The sequence below is a fragment of the Natator depressus genome, chromosome 24, assembly GCF_965152275.1.
Source record: "Natator depressus isolate rNatDep1 chromosome 24, rNatDep2.hap1, whole genome shotgun sequence".
Taxonomy (NCBI): domain Eukaryota; kingdom Metazoa; phylum Chordata; order Testudines; family Cheloniidae; genus Natator; species Natator depressus.
This window is the reverse complement of record NC_134257.1, coordinates 7,903,206-7,920,053: the sequence shown is the minus strand read 5'-3', so window position 1 is coordinate 7,920,053 and position 16,848 is coordinate 7,903,206. Positions and strand designations below refer to the sequence as shown.

Sequence of the window (16,848 nt, the reverse complement as noted above, 5' to 3'; positions counted from 1 at the left end):
CCCCCACCACAGCAGAGCTCAGCCCTCTACTGCCTGCCAGAAACAAACTCAAAAAAAGATTTTTTGTGTGATGGTATGATTCGTTCAACTCAATAGGATACATACACTGTAGGGATCCCAGGTTGAATATAAAAACTACATTTAAAAAATGTTGGCATACAGGGGATTTCTGGGGAGTGGGGCAGGTGCTTGAGAATATTATACTAATTTCAGGCGTTTCAGAGAAACCTGGACAGCCGAAGATCCGTGGGCTGGCAGACAAAAAGCAGAGCCCTTGGGATCTGTATTGGGGGCACTTTTCAGCATCAGTGAGAAATTAAAAAGTGTTCCAGTTGTAATGCTCTCCTTACCATATCAGCTAGCAGCAAGAGTGAGGGGAATATTGGTCTCCTCTCTATATTGCTATTGAGCTGCGTGAATCAATTACAAAAGGGAAGCCCAACTGCTGAGTGAAGTAGAACATATATACTGGAAGATGCCGGGCGCTCAAAAGAGCGCAATTAAGTCAGAGATTATGGCAATTTCCAATCCAAATTACACACTGACTGACAGAACACACTGCACGTGAAACCAACCATTGTATGTCAAACATCGGGGGGAAAGGGGGCAGAGGGGCTACATTTATATAAGACAAATTCTAAAATCCAGGACCAAGAGAAATGTTTGTGAACACTTAAATCCAGGGGGAAATGGCTTGAAGAAGAGATTGTTACCCTGCAGCACTTGCAATCCCAACACTGTGACATTGCATAAGAACCTGAAAGTGAAAGACTAGAAATCAAAACAAGACTAGGCAACGTCAGTGAACTAGGAGTACACAAGACACGAAGGCAAAGATGCCATTCTTTCAGTTTTAATAATCTTAATCATAATCTTAAAAGTCTTTACTAGTAGGATTTTTTAACCCAACCATGCCCCTTTGAACAGCAGCAATACTCAAAGTACGGAGTCTGTTTTTAGTTTATACTAGAAGCTAACGTCTTTGCAGCAGTTTGCCGCACTAAAGGCAAAGGGGCTTAGAACAACAGCTGTAGTCCGAATCACTTGTCTGCAACTATGTGCTTTGAAGACAGGACTTAAAAAAAAAAAAAAGAAGATTTAAGATCCCAGAGTGTCTTGCAGCCATGGCAATGACTGTTCTATAACAGAAGCGTGCAGCTCGGACAGCTAGAGGGAGTCCGTATCTTGTAGTTTAGTGTAATAGACTTCTATCAGTCTACGGGTAGTGCTGCTGTCTATCATTCCTGTAGCCTCCTCAGTTAGAGTTACTTCAATGGCAGCAAAGACGTTTCGATCTTGTTCTGAAGATGTGGCCCTGGGAGCGGAGAATGAGAAGCCAAACTCTGTGTTCTTCAAGGTGGAGAGGACACCACTTGGGAGTAGGACTCACCTTGGCAACAAAAAGAGGAAGAATGAAACTACAGCTTGGATTCACGAGCCTTGGAAAAGCGTTAGGGTTAGAGTGGTGTGGAGGGGGCATTTACCAGTTGGCCACTATGTTCAGGGCAGAAGGATTTGTATTACACTGGCTTTCGGGGCTACAGGTAGCAGCGCAGACTGGGTTACTTGCACGCTGCTACGTCTGGAAAGAATCTCGGGTATAATGCTCGACTTGCTGCACTGGTTCACTACAGCTCGGGCACTTCTTATCTCCCTTTTCCCCATGCAAAGCGGCACAGTCATAGCAGAAGACATGTAGGCAGGGTATCATGCGTCCATAAATTCTGATGGGAAATCCACAGTGGTGACAAAAGTGAACAGGGACAGTATCTTTTTCTCCTAGGAAGTTTATCTTGAAGTCCCAATACACATCCTCAGGAAATCTTGCATTCTCCAACCCACAATCTCCATTGCAATGTTGCTTCTCTCCTTCGTCAAGTCCTCCTCCGGCACTAGGCTGTGCCTCTGACCGTGTCCAACTCGTGCCTCTTGCGGCGGAAGCTGTGTGTTGGATTTTGTTGGAGATTGGCTTGATCAGGTCTGGTCCATGACCATCAAGACCAACCAATGATTCTGAATTCTCAGGGCCTTGTAAGTCAGTGAGGTCCATGAGCCGGTCAGTCCAAGTTGAGGAATGCAAAGCAGCAGGGGGCCAATGCCTGGATCGTGACATGAGGGAGTAATTCAGAGAAGCAACAAACTTTGTAACTTGGAAATATATCAAGTGTGAAGCATTAGGATTGAACAAGGACAAGAAGCTTTACTCAATGGGTACTGTGCTGTCAGCCTCCCCGCCCCAAGATACTCATCCATCAGCCTTTATCTACAGTCTCCCCACATTGGAATTAAAACAATTGTGCAACCAAGAAATAAGCCAAGTGATGGAAGAAACCCACACCAGAAGACTCCTTCCCACAGGAAGGGATGGAGCCAGTAACAACTAAGAACTGGAGATATTTGGTGCAGCAGAGAGAAAAAGCAGAGAATTAATAGGATACTTACTCCATCTCAGCAGGCTGTGGGGAAACAGACGGTGCAGCTAGAGACATTGCTTGGATTTGTTCTATAGGTTTAAACTGAGTGCTGGTTCCTGTTAATTCTTGCGTGTACTGTACTACAGGCCCTTTGCTCCTCACAGCACCTGGTGGAAGAGAGAATCTCTACTTCAGCCAAAGATTGGTGCATTAATTAACTACATGATATTGGTAGATTCCAGTTACCGCTCACAGAAAAATGTACAATTGAATTGTGAACAATTGTTGAACAATCCAATCTATTCTTTGGAAAGACTTCAGGCAGACAACCACAGCTCTGAATATCTAGCACATAACAACGTTGCAGCTAGTGGGAGAGGCGTAGACTCAAGAAAGGTTAAGTCCACATTAGCAAAGTTAAGACAGCAAGAATCCCATTTTCTAGTGCTGCAAGACACTGGTGTTGCCAATTCTCTCCAACAGACTGGACTCTTAATGCAATTAATTTCCTTGCCAAGTCTTTAAACTAGTGAATGATGGGCCAATCTTGTAGCCCTGATTTGGTCAAAGCTTCCATTGGAGTCCTGCCTGAGAAAGCAGTCTAGGTTCGTGCCCTGAGACAGACACTTGGGGGAGGGACATACCAACATTGGGACGAGTCCTCATCTGCCCTCCTTGTTTCTTTTCCAGAGTGGAGGCCGTGGAGGTTTTCATGCTGAACATAGGCTCCAGACGTGTGGAACCACGGTAAATCCATTCGCAGCGTTTGTCGTCCTGTGGCAGAGAAAACATTGTAACATTCACAGCATCTGTCTGAGATTCAAGACAAGAAGTGTGTGTTTAAGGGGACGTCAAGATTTGAAGTATATATTAAAAAAGTGCATGAATGTTACGCTATGGAAACAGTGTATTAAAACTCAGAATTTAAAAATCATAGTGCACAGTGTGCTCTGAATCACACAACAGGACACGTAAGTCAAACGCGTGCAGAAGAGCTTGTGCTCTAGAGGCACTGGATGTACAATACAGAATAGAGAGGGTGAGATTTTTACAGCTAGAAAGGGAGGGCGCCGGCACTAGTTAGGAGACTCGTGCAAAGGAAAGGTAGAAGATGGCAAAGCTGGCAAAAGATACAGTAAGGAAAGGGAGTAAGGACTGCGTTCTGAAGGGGAGGACTGGGCGCTTCCATTTAACGGATGGCCTTGCAGCTAATGCACTGGATTGGTACCCATGAGACCTAGATTCTATTTCCAGCTCTGCCACCAACTCCTTGGGTGATGCCGGGCAAGTAATCTCCCTGAGTCTCCGTTCCAAGAACAATACTTTGTTGCCTTAAAAGGTGTTTGAAGGATAAATTGGTTAGTGTTTACCACCAGGATTTCACAGACTATGGAGCCCACACAATACCTAGATAAGCATGGAAAGAGACAGGAATCAGGGAAGGGAGTTAAGCAGAGGGAGGCGTGGGGAACAGAAGTGTTTACTTTCTGTACTAGGACAGCAAGACTATCACTTAAGCTTCTAGTCACTTTCACACCAGTTCTCTCATACTAGCACAGTGCTCTTATGTTTGGATTCAGGAGGCCACTGGGAGGAGTTTACAGTCAGAAAGAAGCCAAAACAAAGAACTTCCCATAGACCGTTAAAAAAAGAAAGAAAAAGCTTTGTCTATTTCAATTTGAACACACACATCTATCCGATACAGAGCCTAAAAATTAGACATTTTTAGGAGCACCTATGTGACCTAGGAGCCAAAGTCATTTTTGAAAATGGGACTTGAGTGCTTTGGAAAATTTGACCCACTCTCCTTTTAAATATAAAAGTCTCTCAGGTGGCATCTCCAAGTCAACCTACAGCTATCCGACCATATTCCATGCAGAACAGAGGAACTGCCAGCCTGGATCAGAGCTGAGGCCCATTTAATCCCGTATCCCATTTCTAACCATGGTCAGTAACCAAAACACCTTTTAAGTCACTTCCCATGGCAAGGAAGCTCATTTTGTCCGGCCTGACCTACTGGAGAAGGGAAGTCCTCAGCCCCTGATTGGAAATATCTCAGCAAAATAAACCCAACCTTCCCCAATTCCAGGGGTAGGGAATGCTTTCATACCAGGAAGAGGATTTTGACCAGACTGCCATCCACTTCCTCCACTCTGGATTTCCACCAGGTCCCTTCCCATTCTGTTTTAATCAGCTGGCCGCTCTTCAGCAATACCATGGGACGGTTTGGGTAAGCACTGATGTACTCCTCTATGAAATCACGACAGGAAACGTCTTCTATGTCTTCCCAGGTCTTCTTTACTATTAGGAAAGGAAAAAAGGGGATAAGGCTTTTACAAAGACCTTCTCCACAGCCTCTCCGGTGATATTCCAGATGGATTTTAGGTAAAACAGACAAGTCAACAAAGACAGTCTAAAAGACAATGAGGGATCATAATAGAGTGATTACTGTAGTGCAAATACTTGTAATCAAAAATAAATATAAAGTGAGCAATGTACACTTCATATTCTGTGTTGTAATTTACATCAATATATTTGAAAAAGTAGAAAACATCCAAAAATATTTAAATAAATGGTATTCTATTATTGTTTAACAGTGCGATTAATAGCGATTAATTATTTTAATCCCCTGACAGCCCTAGTAACATTTGATTGTTACATTCTGCAGCTTCTTGTGCACAGCAAATCTTTCCAGGCAAAGCGTTTAATTCCAACGCTAGGACAGAACCCAGCTAGAGCCCTAGCAAAGCACAGAAGCGTGCAAACAAACGGAGAACTCACATGGCCTGCAGATCGGGTACAGTTCCGATTGAGTGACGTAAGAAGCATAGCCATCATCGAAGAATATCAGGAACCTGGAAAAAGTGTGGCAAAGGGGACATGTATTTAATACGGCTATGAAGCCGCCTTATGTGATGAGAGTAGTGTTCATGAATGTAGCTGAAGACACCTCACCCACAGCCTGTTTGTATTACCACAGCGCCTCGGAGCCCAAGTCATAGCCCATTGTGCTAAGCACTGTACAGACACAGAACAAAGAGATGGCATCTGCCCGAGAGAGTTTACAATCAAAGTTATCCGATACTTCCACTTCCTCTCCATGGATCGGAACAGTGGAGATATCACACTACAAGGGAATCCTTCCCACTTAGCTTCAGGGGCTGTGGAAAGGAGAAGCAGCGCTTCCTTAAGAGAGGCTCCAAAGATACCCCAGCAGCAAGGAGCAACAGCAGGGCAGGGATCCCAGCCACAACTTCTTCCCAGCGTTGGATATGAGCATGGCAGAGAGAGGATCCACCCTCCCATTCAACAGTACAAAGCTCTCTGCCTCAAACCACAAGGGGCAAGAGCAGAAGAAGTTGCAGCCGCTCCCACAGACAGGGCTTACTCCCCAGAGGCAAAAAGCACCCCCCAGCAGCACCTCTGCACCCTTGAAACACTGACATCAGAGCTGTGCTCCACAACGGATCGATGGCCTCCAAGTGGCATCCCATACCTAAACAGAGCATGCACCCAGGAGGGAGGAGTTTATTTTCTAGGCAGTTCGGGTAAGCAGAGGGGCAGTTAGAAATAGTTTGTGTTTGCGGAGGAGGAGAGGAGAACAAAACCAAACAGGAACCAATCCCTGGAATCACTTTTTCTGGGGGCCAGGAGTATTGAGATTACAGGGGCTATGGATTTATAGAGTGGACCATGGTAGCAGTTTAATGGTATACAGTAACACTACACAACAGTTTTAGGACAAAAGCATCTAGTTGAAGTTATATTACAAAAAGATCACTGATCACCTATAAAATAAGTTGTATTTCCAATATAGCCTCTGAATGCAGTTAACTTTACATAGGTTTCAGAGTAACAGCCGTGTTAGTCTGTATTCGCAAAAAGAAAAGGAGTATTTGTGGCACCTTAGAGACTAACCAATTTATTTGAGCATAAGCTTTCGTGACCTACAGCTCACTTCATCGGATGCATACTGTGGAAAATACAGAAGATGTTTTTATACACACAGACCATGAAAAAATGGGTGTTTATCGCTACAAAAGGTTCTCTCTCCCCCCCACCCCACTCTCCTGCTGGAAATAGCTTATCTAAAGTGATCACTCTCCTTACAATGTGTATGATAATCAAGGTGGGCCATTTCCAGCACAAATCCAGGTTTTCTAATTTGTGCTGGAAATGGCCCACCTTGATTATCATACACATTGTAAGGAGAGTGATCACTTTAGATAAGCTATTTCCAGCAGGAGAGTGGGGGGGGGGGGGGAGAAAACCTTTTGTAGCGATAAACACCCATTTTTTCATGGTCTGTGTGTATAAAAACATCTTCTGTATTTTCCACAGTATGCATCCGATGAAGTGAGCTGTAGCTCACGAAAGCTTATGCTCAAATAAATTGGTTAGTCTCTACGGTGCCACAAGTACTCCTTTTCTTTTTGTTAATTTTAGATAATTAACTATTTGTTGCACACAGCTTTCAACCATCAGGAATTTATGACAGAGCCATGTTTGAGGGACAAAGGGAGTTTTGTTTTTTATTAATCTTCTCTAAGGAAGATTTAGCCTCAACAATATTTGGAAGAAAGAACCTTGCCTAGTTAGATGTAGATTTGTGTACCCTGTTTTAGGCCTACAGTCTCTTTTCCTTAAGGGCTTCTCAAGGGAAGTGATACTTGTAATGCTGCTGGCCATTAATATTTCCATGGCCTATATTTCGCATCATAGTGTTTTAGGGCAACAGTTGCTTTAGGCTGTGTGGAGAGCAAGGGTATGTCTACACTGCAAAAAGGTGTGTTCTTAACTTGGGTTCGCTAATCTGGGTTAAAAACCAACACTGAAGACACGGCAACTCATCTTAACAGATTAAGTTAAGGCTTATAGGGAGCATGGGGTTGGACTTTAGCAACTAACCCAAGTTAAAAGCTGAATTGCCATGTCTTCACTGCTAGTTAACCCGGGTTAGCTAACCTGCGTTAAGAACACACTTTTTGTTGTTGTTGCAGCAGTGTAGACATACCCTAACTCCTAGACCCTGTAGCAGGAGGGTCATGGCATTAGCAGGTGCGATTGGACTCTCTCAGTAGAAAGTTGCACACAGAATGGCAATTCTGACTGTCTGACTAGTGGGATGGGAATGCTTCTCAGGCGATTCAGCATCAAAGATCCAAACCACTTCACTAAAAAGCTGGTTCGCCCAAATTCACAACAAGGTTTAGAATCTGAGACAAAGCCTCAACTTCACTATAGTCTTACTATTCTACATATACTGCCCCTGAGACTGGGACCACCACTATGGAGGAGAAGGTTGTTTAATACCTCAGTTTATTCTTCATGTTCGGCGTTTCGGCCACGATGCCAGCATAGAGCCAGACTTGATTCCCATCCTTGTATTTGGCCACAACCCGGCTTCCGACGTAGAGTTTCTCGGCAGAGGGATGATAGTCATATGCAATGTGATTGCCAGAAAGCAAACTCTTCCCTTTGTTGTCGAATTTCACTTTGAACTTCTTACCAGCACCTGAAAGGTGTTTTAATGAGGGCTATGGTCAGTGAGAACCACATCACTTCACACTAACGTCCCACTACCAAAAAGAATGTCAGATTAGATTATAAAGCAAGAAGTGACTATTGCAATCATCCAGTCTGACTTCCTGCATAAAACACAATCATGGGACTTCCCTGTATTAATTATCCTTTGAACTACAACATATCTTTCAGCAAAAACATCCACTCGACTCTATGAGCCAAGAAAGAAACACTTAAGACGAGTTTAATTCAGAAGATTACTAGCAAGACCACATCATTTATCATCCCTAGTTAGAATATTTTGCATTTATCCAGTATCTTTTCATCCAATGATGTAAAAGCACCTACAACCATTCAACCGTGGCACCCCAGTGAGACACTCAAGTATTATGCCCTTTTACACAGGGGGGGAAAATGGCACAACAGTGAGGAGATACGATTTGCCCCACCATCCACTCCATGATAAAACAGGGACTAGAATGCAGGAAATCTTGACGAAACTCCTGTTTTAAATAGAAAGCCCATGTTACCTCCAAGTGCTTTTGCAAATATCGGAACACACACTTATTCCATTACTACCGTTAGCTCAGCTGCAGGAACAGTTCTAGAAGTAAAAACGAAACAGAAGTTTGGGGAAAATATAAACCCTCCTGCTTCAGACTATAAAGACACTTTCCCTGGGGCCCGACTATCCCACTTCTTCCTCTGAAGCAGCTGGTCAGTATCAGAGACAGGTCCTGTGAATAGATGGACGAATATTCTGGTCTGGTATAGTAATTCCTATGTTCCTAACAGTGTAGTTCTGCCATCTCAAGGACACAAGTTCTTAAGAGAGGAAAGATACCAGAATCTGGCCAACCCTGAGCTAAGCTATGCTATGCTAAAACAGAAGGTTCAGGTACCTTCCTCAACATCAGGTATTAGCAACAAGAAAACATTAAATAACCAGTAGATCGGCACCGATCTTTAGACTCCTTCTCACCCGAAACAAGCTGCTCTGATCCACAGCTGGTGAGGAGAGCAAAGGACTATGTATTGAAACTCAAATATTTAATCTCTTAATCTGAAGGAAAGATAGGATGGCCCTAAGGATATGAAGAGCTCAGATATGGTGACATGTAGCAGCAGAAAACCTTAAGATAGCATTTCACTTGTAGGTAGCAAGTTCAAAACCAGGCCAGATGGGAGTGTAGTTGCCACGGCAACATACAATATGCTGGCCACTGCGAGTCAAATAAGATGGTAGTCCAAATCTAGTTGACAAGGCCACATGGCAGTAAACTGCACTGCTACTCCCCTTGCTGTACTTGTTCTGCGGACAGAAGATTGGCAATCTAGCACACGTTGGTCACTAAATTCACAATGACGCTTACCATGTTGCATTCACCTTGAGACACCACTGGCTAGTTTACAGCCAAGACTGTGGGACTCACTCACCTACTGCCTGGATTGCAATCAAAATTCCTTTGTGCCACGTCTTGGTCCTTTTCTTGCCTAAGATACGCATACCAACCACCAGGTCACCATCGTTGCTGAGGTCACCCCCAGCAAGCGCAGAGCTCACCTGCTGGGATGTGCCAACAGAGCTCGGAGGAGAGGATAGCCCATCTGTCAAGGAGAGAACAAAAGAGAAATCGAAATCATTTTTCAAAGCAAACTTCTTACCTGTGTAACCAAAAACCACTTCAGCTTAGAGCTGGACAAGCTAGAAACCTCATTAGCTTGCCAACATTTATGCTATTTCACTCAGCCTAAGCTAGTTAGTTTCACTTTCAGGTTCTCATGCTCCAGCTCAGTGATGTTTGGGTGGCAAACCCTGCAGGGTTAGGTGTAAACTAAGCCCTTTTAACAAAAAACACAGTGTTATGAAGTGTTGTTATTACTATTAGGGTTTGGAAAAGATCGTCAAGAGACAAAACCTAAACTTGGGGCACGAACCACCTGACAGTTCCTTCAAGCAGGCAAGTAGCAAAGAAGAGACTATGGTCTTTCTGTAACATTCTAGAGATGGATTATTGCAATCCTCCCAATTACTTTCTATCTCAGAACAGCCTTGACCTGTCTTTGGTTGAGATAAAAGGCCGGGGCACATGGTTACGCCAGTAATGGGACAGCCCTCTCACTCTCTCACACACAAACACACCTTTTTGCAGGTCCTGGGCATTTGTTTTTTTGTTAACAGCTTCCATAAATTTCTGAACATCTTGGGCAGACTTCCTCATCGCAGCCATGGCTTCTCGAAGCTACAGGGAGGGAAGAAGGAGGTAAAAATGAAGACACTTTTCAATATAAACTTTTTTTTTTTTTTTTTTTTTTGAGGGGTTGCAACTTTAACATGATTCGTTTGTCCTACAAGTTTCTCAAGGCAGCAAAGCTCAACAAAATGTAAGACTGGCAGCTCTCCAGAGCAAGGAGTACCTTTTTTAATGTTTGCCCAGTGCCTAGCACAACCGCACCCTGATTGTTACTTGTAATGCATTCTTGTATTACAAAACAAGTCTTTTCCAACTCACCAGCGTCTGATCCTTTGAGATTCTGTTACTGGTTTCACCTATATTTAAATGAAAGAAAACAGAAAAAGCACTTGAAGCTTGGAACTGACGCTGGAAAAGAGTCTAAATCAGACCACAATCTCCTCCTGCCAAGACACCAAAGCAAATTGAAGGGGGCAGAGGAAAACATCCATTCCAAAAGGAGAAATATAATTTAGAGTACAATTCTTTTACAAATGTATTAGAAGATCCACTCTGTTAAGCCAAAGATTTACATTGGTCATTGGAGTGGGCCACTTAAGACAAGTTTCACAGTTCCCATGAAATCCAGCCACCTCTGAGGTGAAAGGCACCATTACAGAGGGATAATTGGCACACAAGCGTTGCGGTCAACAGGCAAGGGAAAGTTTTGGGGTGGAAGACCTGGACAGGCCTTAACTCTTAAGAGCTACAGAATGTTTACAATCTATGCAGGTCATCCAGAATCTTAACTTGTAAGGACTCTCCCAAGAAATACATGCACAGTAATCTTAATAAAAAGAACAGGAGGACTTGTGGCATCTTAGAGACTAACGAATTTATTTGAGCATAAGCTTTCATGGGCTACAGCCCACTTCATTGGATGCATAGAATGGAACATATGGTAAGATGTGTGTGTGTGTTTTTATATATATATACACACACATACACATACACATACACACAACATGAAAAGGTGGAAGTAGCCATGCCAACTGTAAGAGGCTAATTAAGATGAGCTATTATCAGCAGGAGAAAAAAAAGCTTTTGTAGTGATAATCAAGATGGCCCATTTAGACAGTTGACAAGAAGGTGTGAGGATACTTAATATGGGGAAATAGATTCAATATGTGTAATGACCCAGCCACTCCCAGTCTCTGTTGGAACTCATTTTATATACCTAAGAATGACTGGAGGGACATGCCAATCCTTCTAGGGTTAAAACGTGTGGTTCCAAGAAGTCCTGCTATTTCAAAACTGAGGCTTATACCATTAAGCCATCCCTCTTCAAACAGGAAGTCCTTATAAACAGAATCTCAGGATAACTGAGGGCCACAGCTTGAGCATGCACAACACCTAGTGATTTCAACGGGAGCTGAGTGTGCTCAGGATCTCAGCCCATGACCCAAATTTTGCCTCATTTTTTGAGGAGAGAGGATTCCCCAGGATCCCCTCCCATTTCATCCTCCTCCTTCCCCACCAGAAAGCTGTGCTTTGGGATGAGTTAACTAGCCCTTCTGGCTGTTGAGTGCTCGATGCAGCTTATCTGCACTACTCCTGAGACAGCAGGAGAATGGGGAGGGGGGGGTTGTCATTTGAGAGCTTCCCAATTTAACTCCTTTCAATTCCAGGAACAAATGCACTGACTTCGCAAGTACCACTCTTTATTACACTTGCCACAGACTCCATGGGAGTCTCCATCTGGTCCTCCACAGCCTGAGGAACAATGGTCCTAATGCATATTCTTGAGGATGCTCCTTCACCAACTCCTCATTCCCCTTCTTATTCTTTCCAGGGATACATTTTCATCTCCCCCACCCTTCACCAACCCACTCCCCAACGTCATATGGAACACTGAACTGCGCTTCCAACCCGAATCAATACTCATAACATCGTCGTCATCCTCATCTGGGATTTCGATCACTTCCATCGGCTTGGAAGCTGAGTCCTCATCTTCAGAGCTGCTCTCACGATACTGAAGGCCCAGCTTGGAGTAGAGATCTTTTACCAGTATCTCGCATTTACCAATGGCTCTGCAGCGTATTGGGGGAAAAGAGGGGCAGAGAGAAAGCTCCAAGATGAGTACAGCTGTACCCCACCCCTCCCAGAAGGAGGAGAACGTTTTGCACAGCAGTACCTGCTACGTTAAGGGGCTACTCAGCAGTTGCTGCCATCACTAGCACTAAGCTGAACTGTGACTTCACCTCAGTAAACAAACCATAATTAGGGGTTGGACAAACTTTAACCTGAAGGACTCAAAGCCACCACAGAACGTGGCTTCGCACGACATACACACAAACAGATACCAAACCACACAAAGTTAGTGAACACTTCCGAAAACTTGCCTACACATCACACTGCAAAGTCAGTGGTAGAGACGGAAATAGAACCTGAGGGCTCGTCTACACTACCGCACGGGGCTGATCTAAGATACACAACTTCAGCTACGTGAATAGCGTAGCTGAAGTCGACGTACTTAGATCTACTTACCATGGTGTCTTCGCTGTGGTAAGTCGACAGCTGACGCTCTCCTGTCGACTTTGCTTGCACTCCTCCTTCTGGTGGAGTACCAGAGTCGACAGGAGAGTGGTCAGCGGTTGACATATCATGTCTATACGAGACTAGATGCGATAAATCGACCCCTGCTGGATCGATCACTGCCCACCAATCCGGACAAGGCTTGAGACCCAATTCCCTGTTCCTGAATGCTCCTTGCTACCTCCACTAACTCACTGTTCAACACAAAGCTGCCACTACAAGTGTGCCCACCTTGAAGCATCATTGAAGAGCTGGTCGACATATGCCACTTCTGCTTCTTTCTGTTCCACGCTCTTTTCCAGCTCTTCCAGCTGCTGTTTCCGCTGCTTCACGCACTCAAACTTCTCCAGCTCCTCGTCAATGAATTGCTGGAGCTCTTCCATAGAGATCCCCAACTCTTCCATCACTTCTTGCTGCAACTCTGTTACTTCCGGAGAATCCATTTTTGCTAAAACCAAAGCAATAAAGAAATATGAGACAACATGTAAGGTTTCACGGTTTTCCTCACACACACTATAAGCCACAGCCTATGTATTTTACCATTATACTCTCCTGACTGTAGCAAAAGGCCTCATAAGCATATGAACATTAGAACATAAAAGCAGCCATAGTGGGTCAAACCAAAGGTCCATCTAGCCCAGTATCCTGTCTTCCAACAGTGGCCAATGCCAGGTGCCCCAGAGGGAATGAACAGAACAGGTAACCGTCAAGTGATCTATCCCCAACAGGTGCACATGAACTGGTGCTTAACTTGAGTTGACTGAATGTAGAGATGGAATCAATAAAATGTTCAACATAATTTCAAATATCATGCCTTCCTCTTGAAACAAGGAGCTACACAGAATATGACTATTCAGAATGCTGCTTCCAATACACCAATAACAGAGTAAAAAGGAAAGGAGTACTTGTAGCACCTTAGAGACTAACCAATTTATTTGAGCATAAGCTTTCGTGAGCTACAGCTCACTTCATCGGATGCATCCAATGAAGTGAGCTGTAGCTCATGAAAGCTTATGCTCAAATAAATTGGTTAGTCTCTAAAGTGCCACAAGTACTCCTTTTCTTTTTGCGAATACAGACTAACATGGCTGTTACTTCAGTTTAAAGGTTCTGTATAAACAAAACAAGATTACCTGGAAAAACTAGCTTTGTGTTTCTGCTTCCTACTCTGTTACTGAGTATCTACATTTTGGGTTGCTGGAAGTGGTTGTAAATGAATTAGGGGGCCGAGGGGCCCTAAAACATCTAGAATTTCAGTTTGGACAAATTCTCCAAGCCTTCTGAATTTTCAAAGTTTACACCTCACCATCCTTCCCCTAACAACCCCCAGCAATCCCCCTCGTAGCCATCTGAGACACGGCTGGGCTCGCTCCCATGCTAACACAAGTTCTACTTGCCTAACCAAAGAGAAAAAGATACCATAATCCTTCGGTTGGCATCCAATACCCCCGGCCTACGTACATGAAAATAACCCAAGACTGCCCCCTACGCATCCATCCATGTAGAGAACATGGATCATCACAACAGCATCTAGATACCGGCCCCCAGCTCCCCAGCCACACAGCCATCCCTCCATCCCAGAACACCTGTCTTTCCCCATGCCATCCCACTTCCTTTGCCACTTCCTGGCTCCAGCCACCTTCTCATTACTTCCCTGACTCTCCTGCTTACCCCCTGGTCCCATGGCTCCGACCTCCCCCCTGCAATCATCTTCTGGCTCCCCAGCTCTCCCCTCAACCCCTACCTCCAGCCCCCTTGGCTCCCCAAGGTCATCTCCTCTCCAGGGCTCCTGGCTCCACCCCGCTCATCTCCTGGCTCCCAGCCCTCTTTCCACTGACTCTCTTAAGCCATCTCCCGTCTTTTAGCCTCCCAGAGCCACCTCTTATGCGTCTCCCACTCAACCAGCTCCACCCGTATGCCCCCACTCCAGCCCCCCTCCCCCAGTCCCACTCCCTGGTCCCTGCCTCCCCCATCAGCCCCTGGCTCCCCAGAGCCGCCCATGCCCCTTCCCCAGCTCATCCCCGCCCCGGGCTCCCCAACCCCGCGCCTCCAGAGACCATGTGCCCCGCCCCAGCGCGCCCCTGGATCCCCAGAACCCCCGCCCGACCTCCCCCATCGCGCCCCAGAACCCTCCCCTACGCCCCCTCCCCCACCGCCCCCCGGGCTCCCCAACGCCCCGCCTCCAGGGAACGCCCCCCCCCCCATTTCTCCCTTCCCACCCCCGGAGCCTGCAGCCCTCACCTCTCCCCGGGGAGGGGGGGGGGACAGTTTCTGAGGAGCCGCCGCTGGGAGCGGACCGGATGGGACCTCACGACACTTCCGGCGACGGTAGCCCGCGAAGCTCAAGTGAGCTCCGATTGAGAGCGGGACGAGAACACACGCGTGGATACTGCGCATGCGCCAATGACGCCTGGGGGTGGGAGGGGCTCTCTTAAAGGGCTAGCGGCCCGTCGCTCTGTTTGGGCCGCTGCGCATGCGCTGGGAGGGCTGCGAGACCCTTGTTGGAGGCGACGCATCGGCGGGCTGAGGCTTCTCTTAAAGGGGCAGGGGGACTTGCCCGAGATCACACGGCGAGTCAGTGGCAGAGCCGCGTATGAAACCCAGGAGTCCGCCCCCGGCACGCACTTCCAGAATCCCTGCTGGAGTCATGGGGGCTACTTGGGCACAAGCCTCTGAGCGGCGCGTAGCTGGGTGCCACGTGCCCCTGCGCTAGCGGTGGGACCGCCGGAGGGGTAACAGCCTACTACTGCTGCCCCTTCATCTCAAAGGGGAGAGGCCTGTGCTGGAGGCTGAGGGAGTTCAGACCTTGGTGAGGACCTCGCTGGGGTGACTACACATGCGCAGAATCACAGGAGAGAAACACCACGCGACCTATGCTAATCGTGCACAGATACCACGGTGATGGGTGTGCAGGCATAACAGAGTGTGCTGATCTGCAGCCACTCGCTTGCCCCTTGTAGAAACAGTTGCCTGGCATAAGCAACCGTCTCCTACTCCGTCTTGCTGTTGGGGTCGGCCAGCCCAGATGGCTACTACTGTCTTCTTCAATAAGGAATCTACTGTTTCAGACAAAGAGAGTCAAGATTCCTAAATTCAAGGTTTTGGTTTGGCCAGTGGCTCACTTGACACAAGGGGTTTAGTATATTCACTTACCTCCCGGAGGTTTTATGAAGCTGAGTCCATTGAAACGTGCTTTGAGATCCTCAAATGGAGGGTACCAGGCATGATCATTAGCATCAGATTTTGTCAAATGCACAATTTAAACTACGGAATCTTCTTTTCCCTGCAGGGGCAGGGATTACAGGGACAGCAAAGGAGTCAAACACATAGACTTGATTACCAATTTCCCTCCTCTTTATTGCAAGTCAATTGATTTGCTCCTCCTCCCACATGGAGGTGGGGATGGCGCTGTAGGGGTCCACGATCAGCTTGGCGCATCTCACAATCATGGCCATCAGGAAGAAGCACATCAGGATGACAAACCCAATGGCAAACCCCTTGTCCACGTCGACGTACGGCTGCACTGTCGGGCTGTCCATCGGGCTCCGCCTTCACTCCCTTCTCCGTCCTCTGAGCTCCAGCACATCCATCACCTGCACGGCAGAGTTTGGGAAGGAAATCATGATTGTTGATAATAATTTGTATTGTGATAGCGCCAGGGGGTTCCAGTTAAGTCCCCATTGTGCTCAGTGTTGTAGACAACACAATGACAGTCCCTGGCCCAAATAGCTAAGTATGGAATCAGAAGGACCATATTACCTGCCGTGGCAGAAAATCATGGTTTTTCAGCTCACAGACTCTAAGGCCAAAAGGGACCATCATGATTATGTAGTCTGACCCCGTGCATAGGCACCTATTTCGTGGGTGCTCCGGGGCTGGAGCACCTATGGGGAAAAATTGATGGGTGCTCTGCATCCACCTGCAGCTCCCTGCCCCACCCCCCGCCCCAGCTCACCTCCGGTCCGTCTCTGCCTCCTCCCCTGAGCGTGCCGCGTCCCTGCTTCTCCCCCAGCTCCCAGCGTTTGCCGCCGCGAAACAGCTGTTTCGCGGCGGCAAGCACTGGGAGGGAGGGGGAACGCGGCACGCTCTGGGAAGAGGCGGGGCTGGGGCAGGGATTTAGGGAAGGAGTGCAGTAGGGGCAA

At 46.5% G+C, this 16,848-nt stretch overlaps 2 protein-coding genes across 7 annotated transcripts in view; both read right to left on the bottom strand.

The window, feature by feature from the left end:
- SETDB1 (SET domain bifurcated histone lysine methyltransferase 1) overlaps positions 1 to 15,070 on the bottom strand; it is a 29,178-nt gene extending 14,108 nt beyond the window's left edge. Inside the window, exons 1-12 of one of the 6 annotated variants that reach the window (XM_074938678.1) lie at positions 13,840 to 14,242; positions 12,938 to 13,154; positions 12,029 to 12,201; positions 10,451 to 10,488; positions 10,081 to 10,180; positions 9,375 to 9,545; positions 7,728 to 7,929; positions 5,196 to 5,269; positions 4,525 to 4,715; positions 3,059 to 3,188; positions 2,443 to 2,581; positions 930 to 2,099 (exon numbers count right to left, since the gene is read on the bottom strand). In XM_074938678.1, coding sequence (XP_074794779.1) covers positions 1,577 to 2,099; positions 2,443 to 2,581; positions 3,059 to 3,188; positions 4,525 to 4,715; positions 5,196 to 5,269; positions 7,728 to 7,929; positions 9,375 to 9,545; positions 10,081 to 10,180; positions 10,451 to 10,488; positions 12,029 to 12,201; positions 12,938 to 13,149 — 1,953 coding nt within the window. In that variant the 5' untranslated portion in view covers positions 13,150 to 13,154; positions 13,840 to 14,242 and the 3' untranslated portion in view covers positions 930 to 1,576. Of the gene's footprint in view, positions 1 to 929; positions 2,100 to 2,442; positions 2,582 to 3,058; positions 3,189 to 4,524; positions 4,716 to 5,195; positions 5,270 to 7,727; positions 7,930 to 9,374; positions 9,546 to 10,080; positions 10,181 to 10,450; positions 10,489 to 12,028; positions 12,202 to 12,937; positions 13,155 to 13,839; positions 14,243 to 14,947 lie in introns of those variants that run through there. The other 5 variants (XM_074938674.1, XM_074938677.1, XM_074938675.1 and 2 more) reach the window with 5 other exon arrangements.
- A 1,001-nt stretch (positions 15,071 to 16,071) lies between these two features.
- Positions 16,072 to 16,245, bottom strand: CTXND2 (cortexin domain containing 2). Its single transcript, XM_074938731.1, has one exon. It carries the CDS (start codon positions 16,243 to 16,245, stop codon positions 16,072 to 16,074), a length of 174 nt encoding a protein of 57 aa, XP_074794832.1.
- Positions 16,246 to 16,848: the final 603 nt, after the last annotated feature.

Excerpts from the sequence above, each read along its gene's own strand:
- CTXND2 (XM_074938731.1), bottom strand. The coding sequence starts at position 16,245 with ATGGACAGCCCGACAGTGCAGCCGTACGTCGACGTGGACAAGGGGTTT.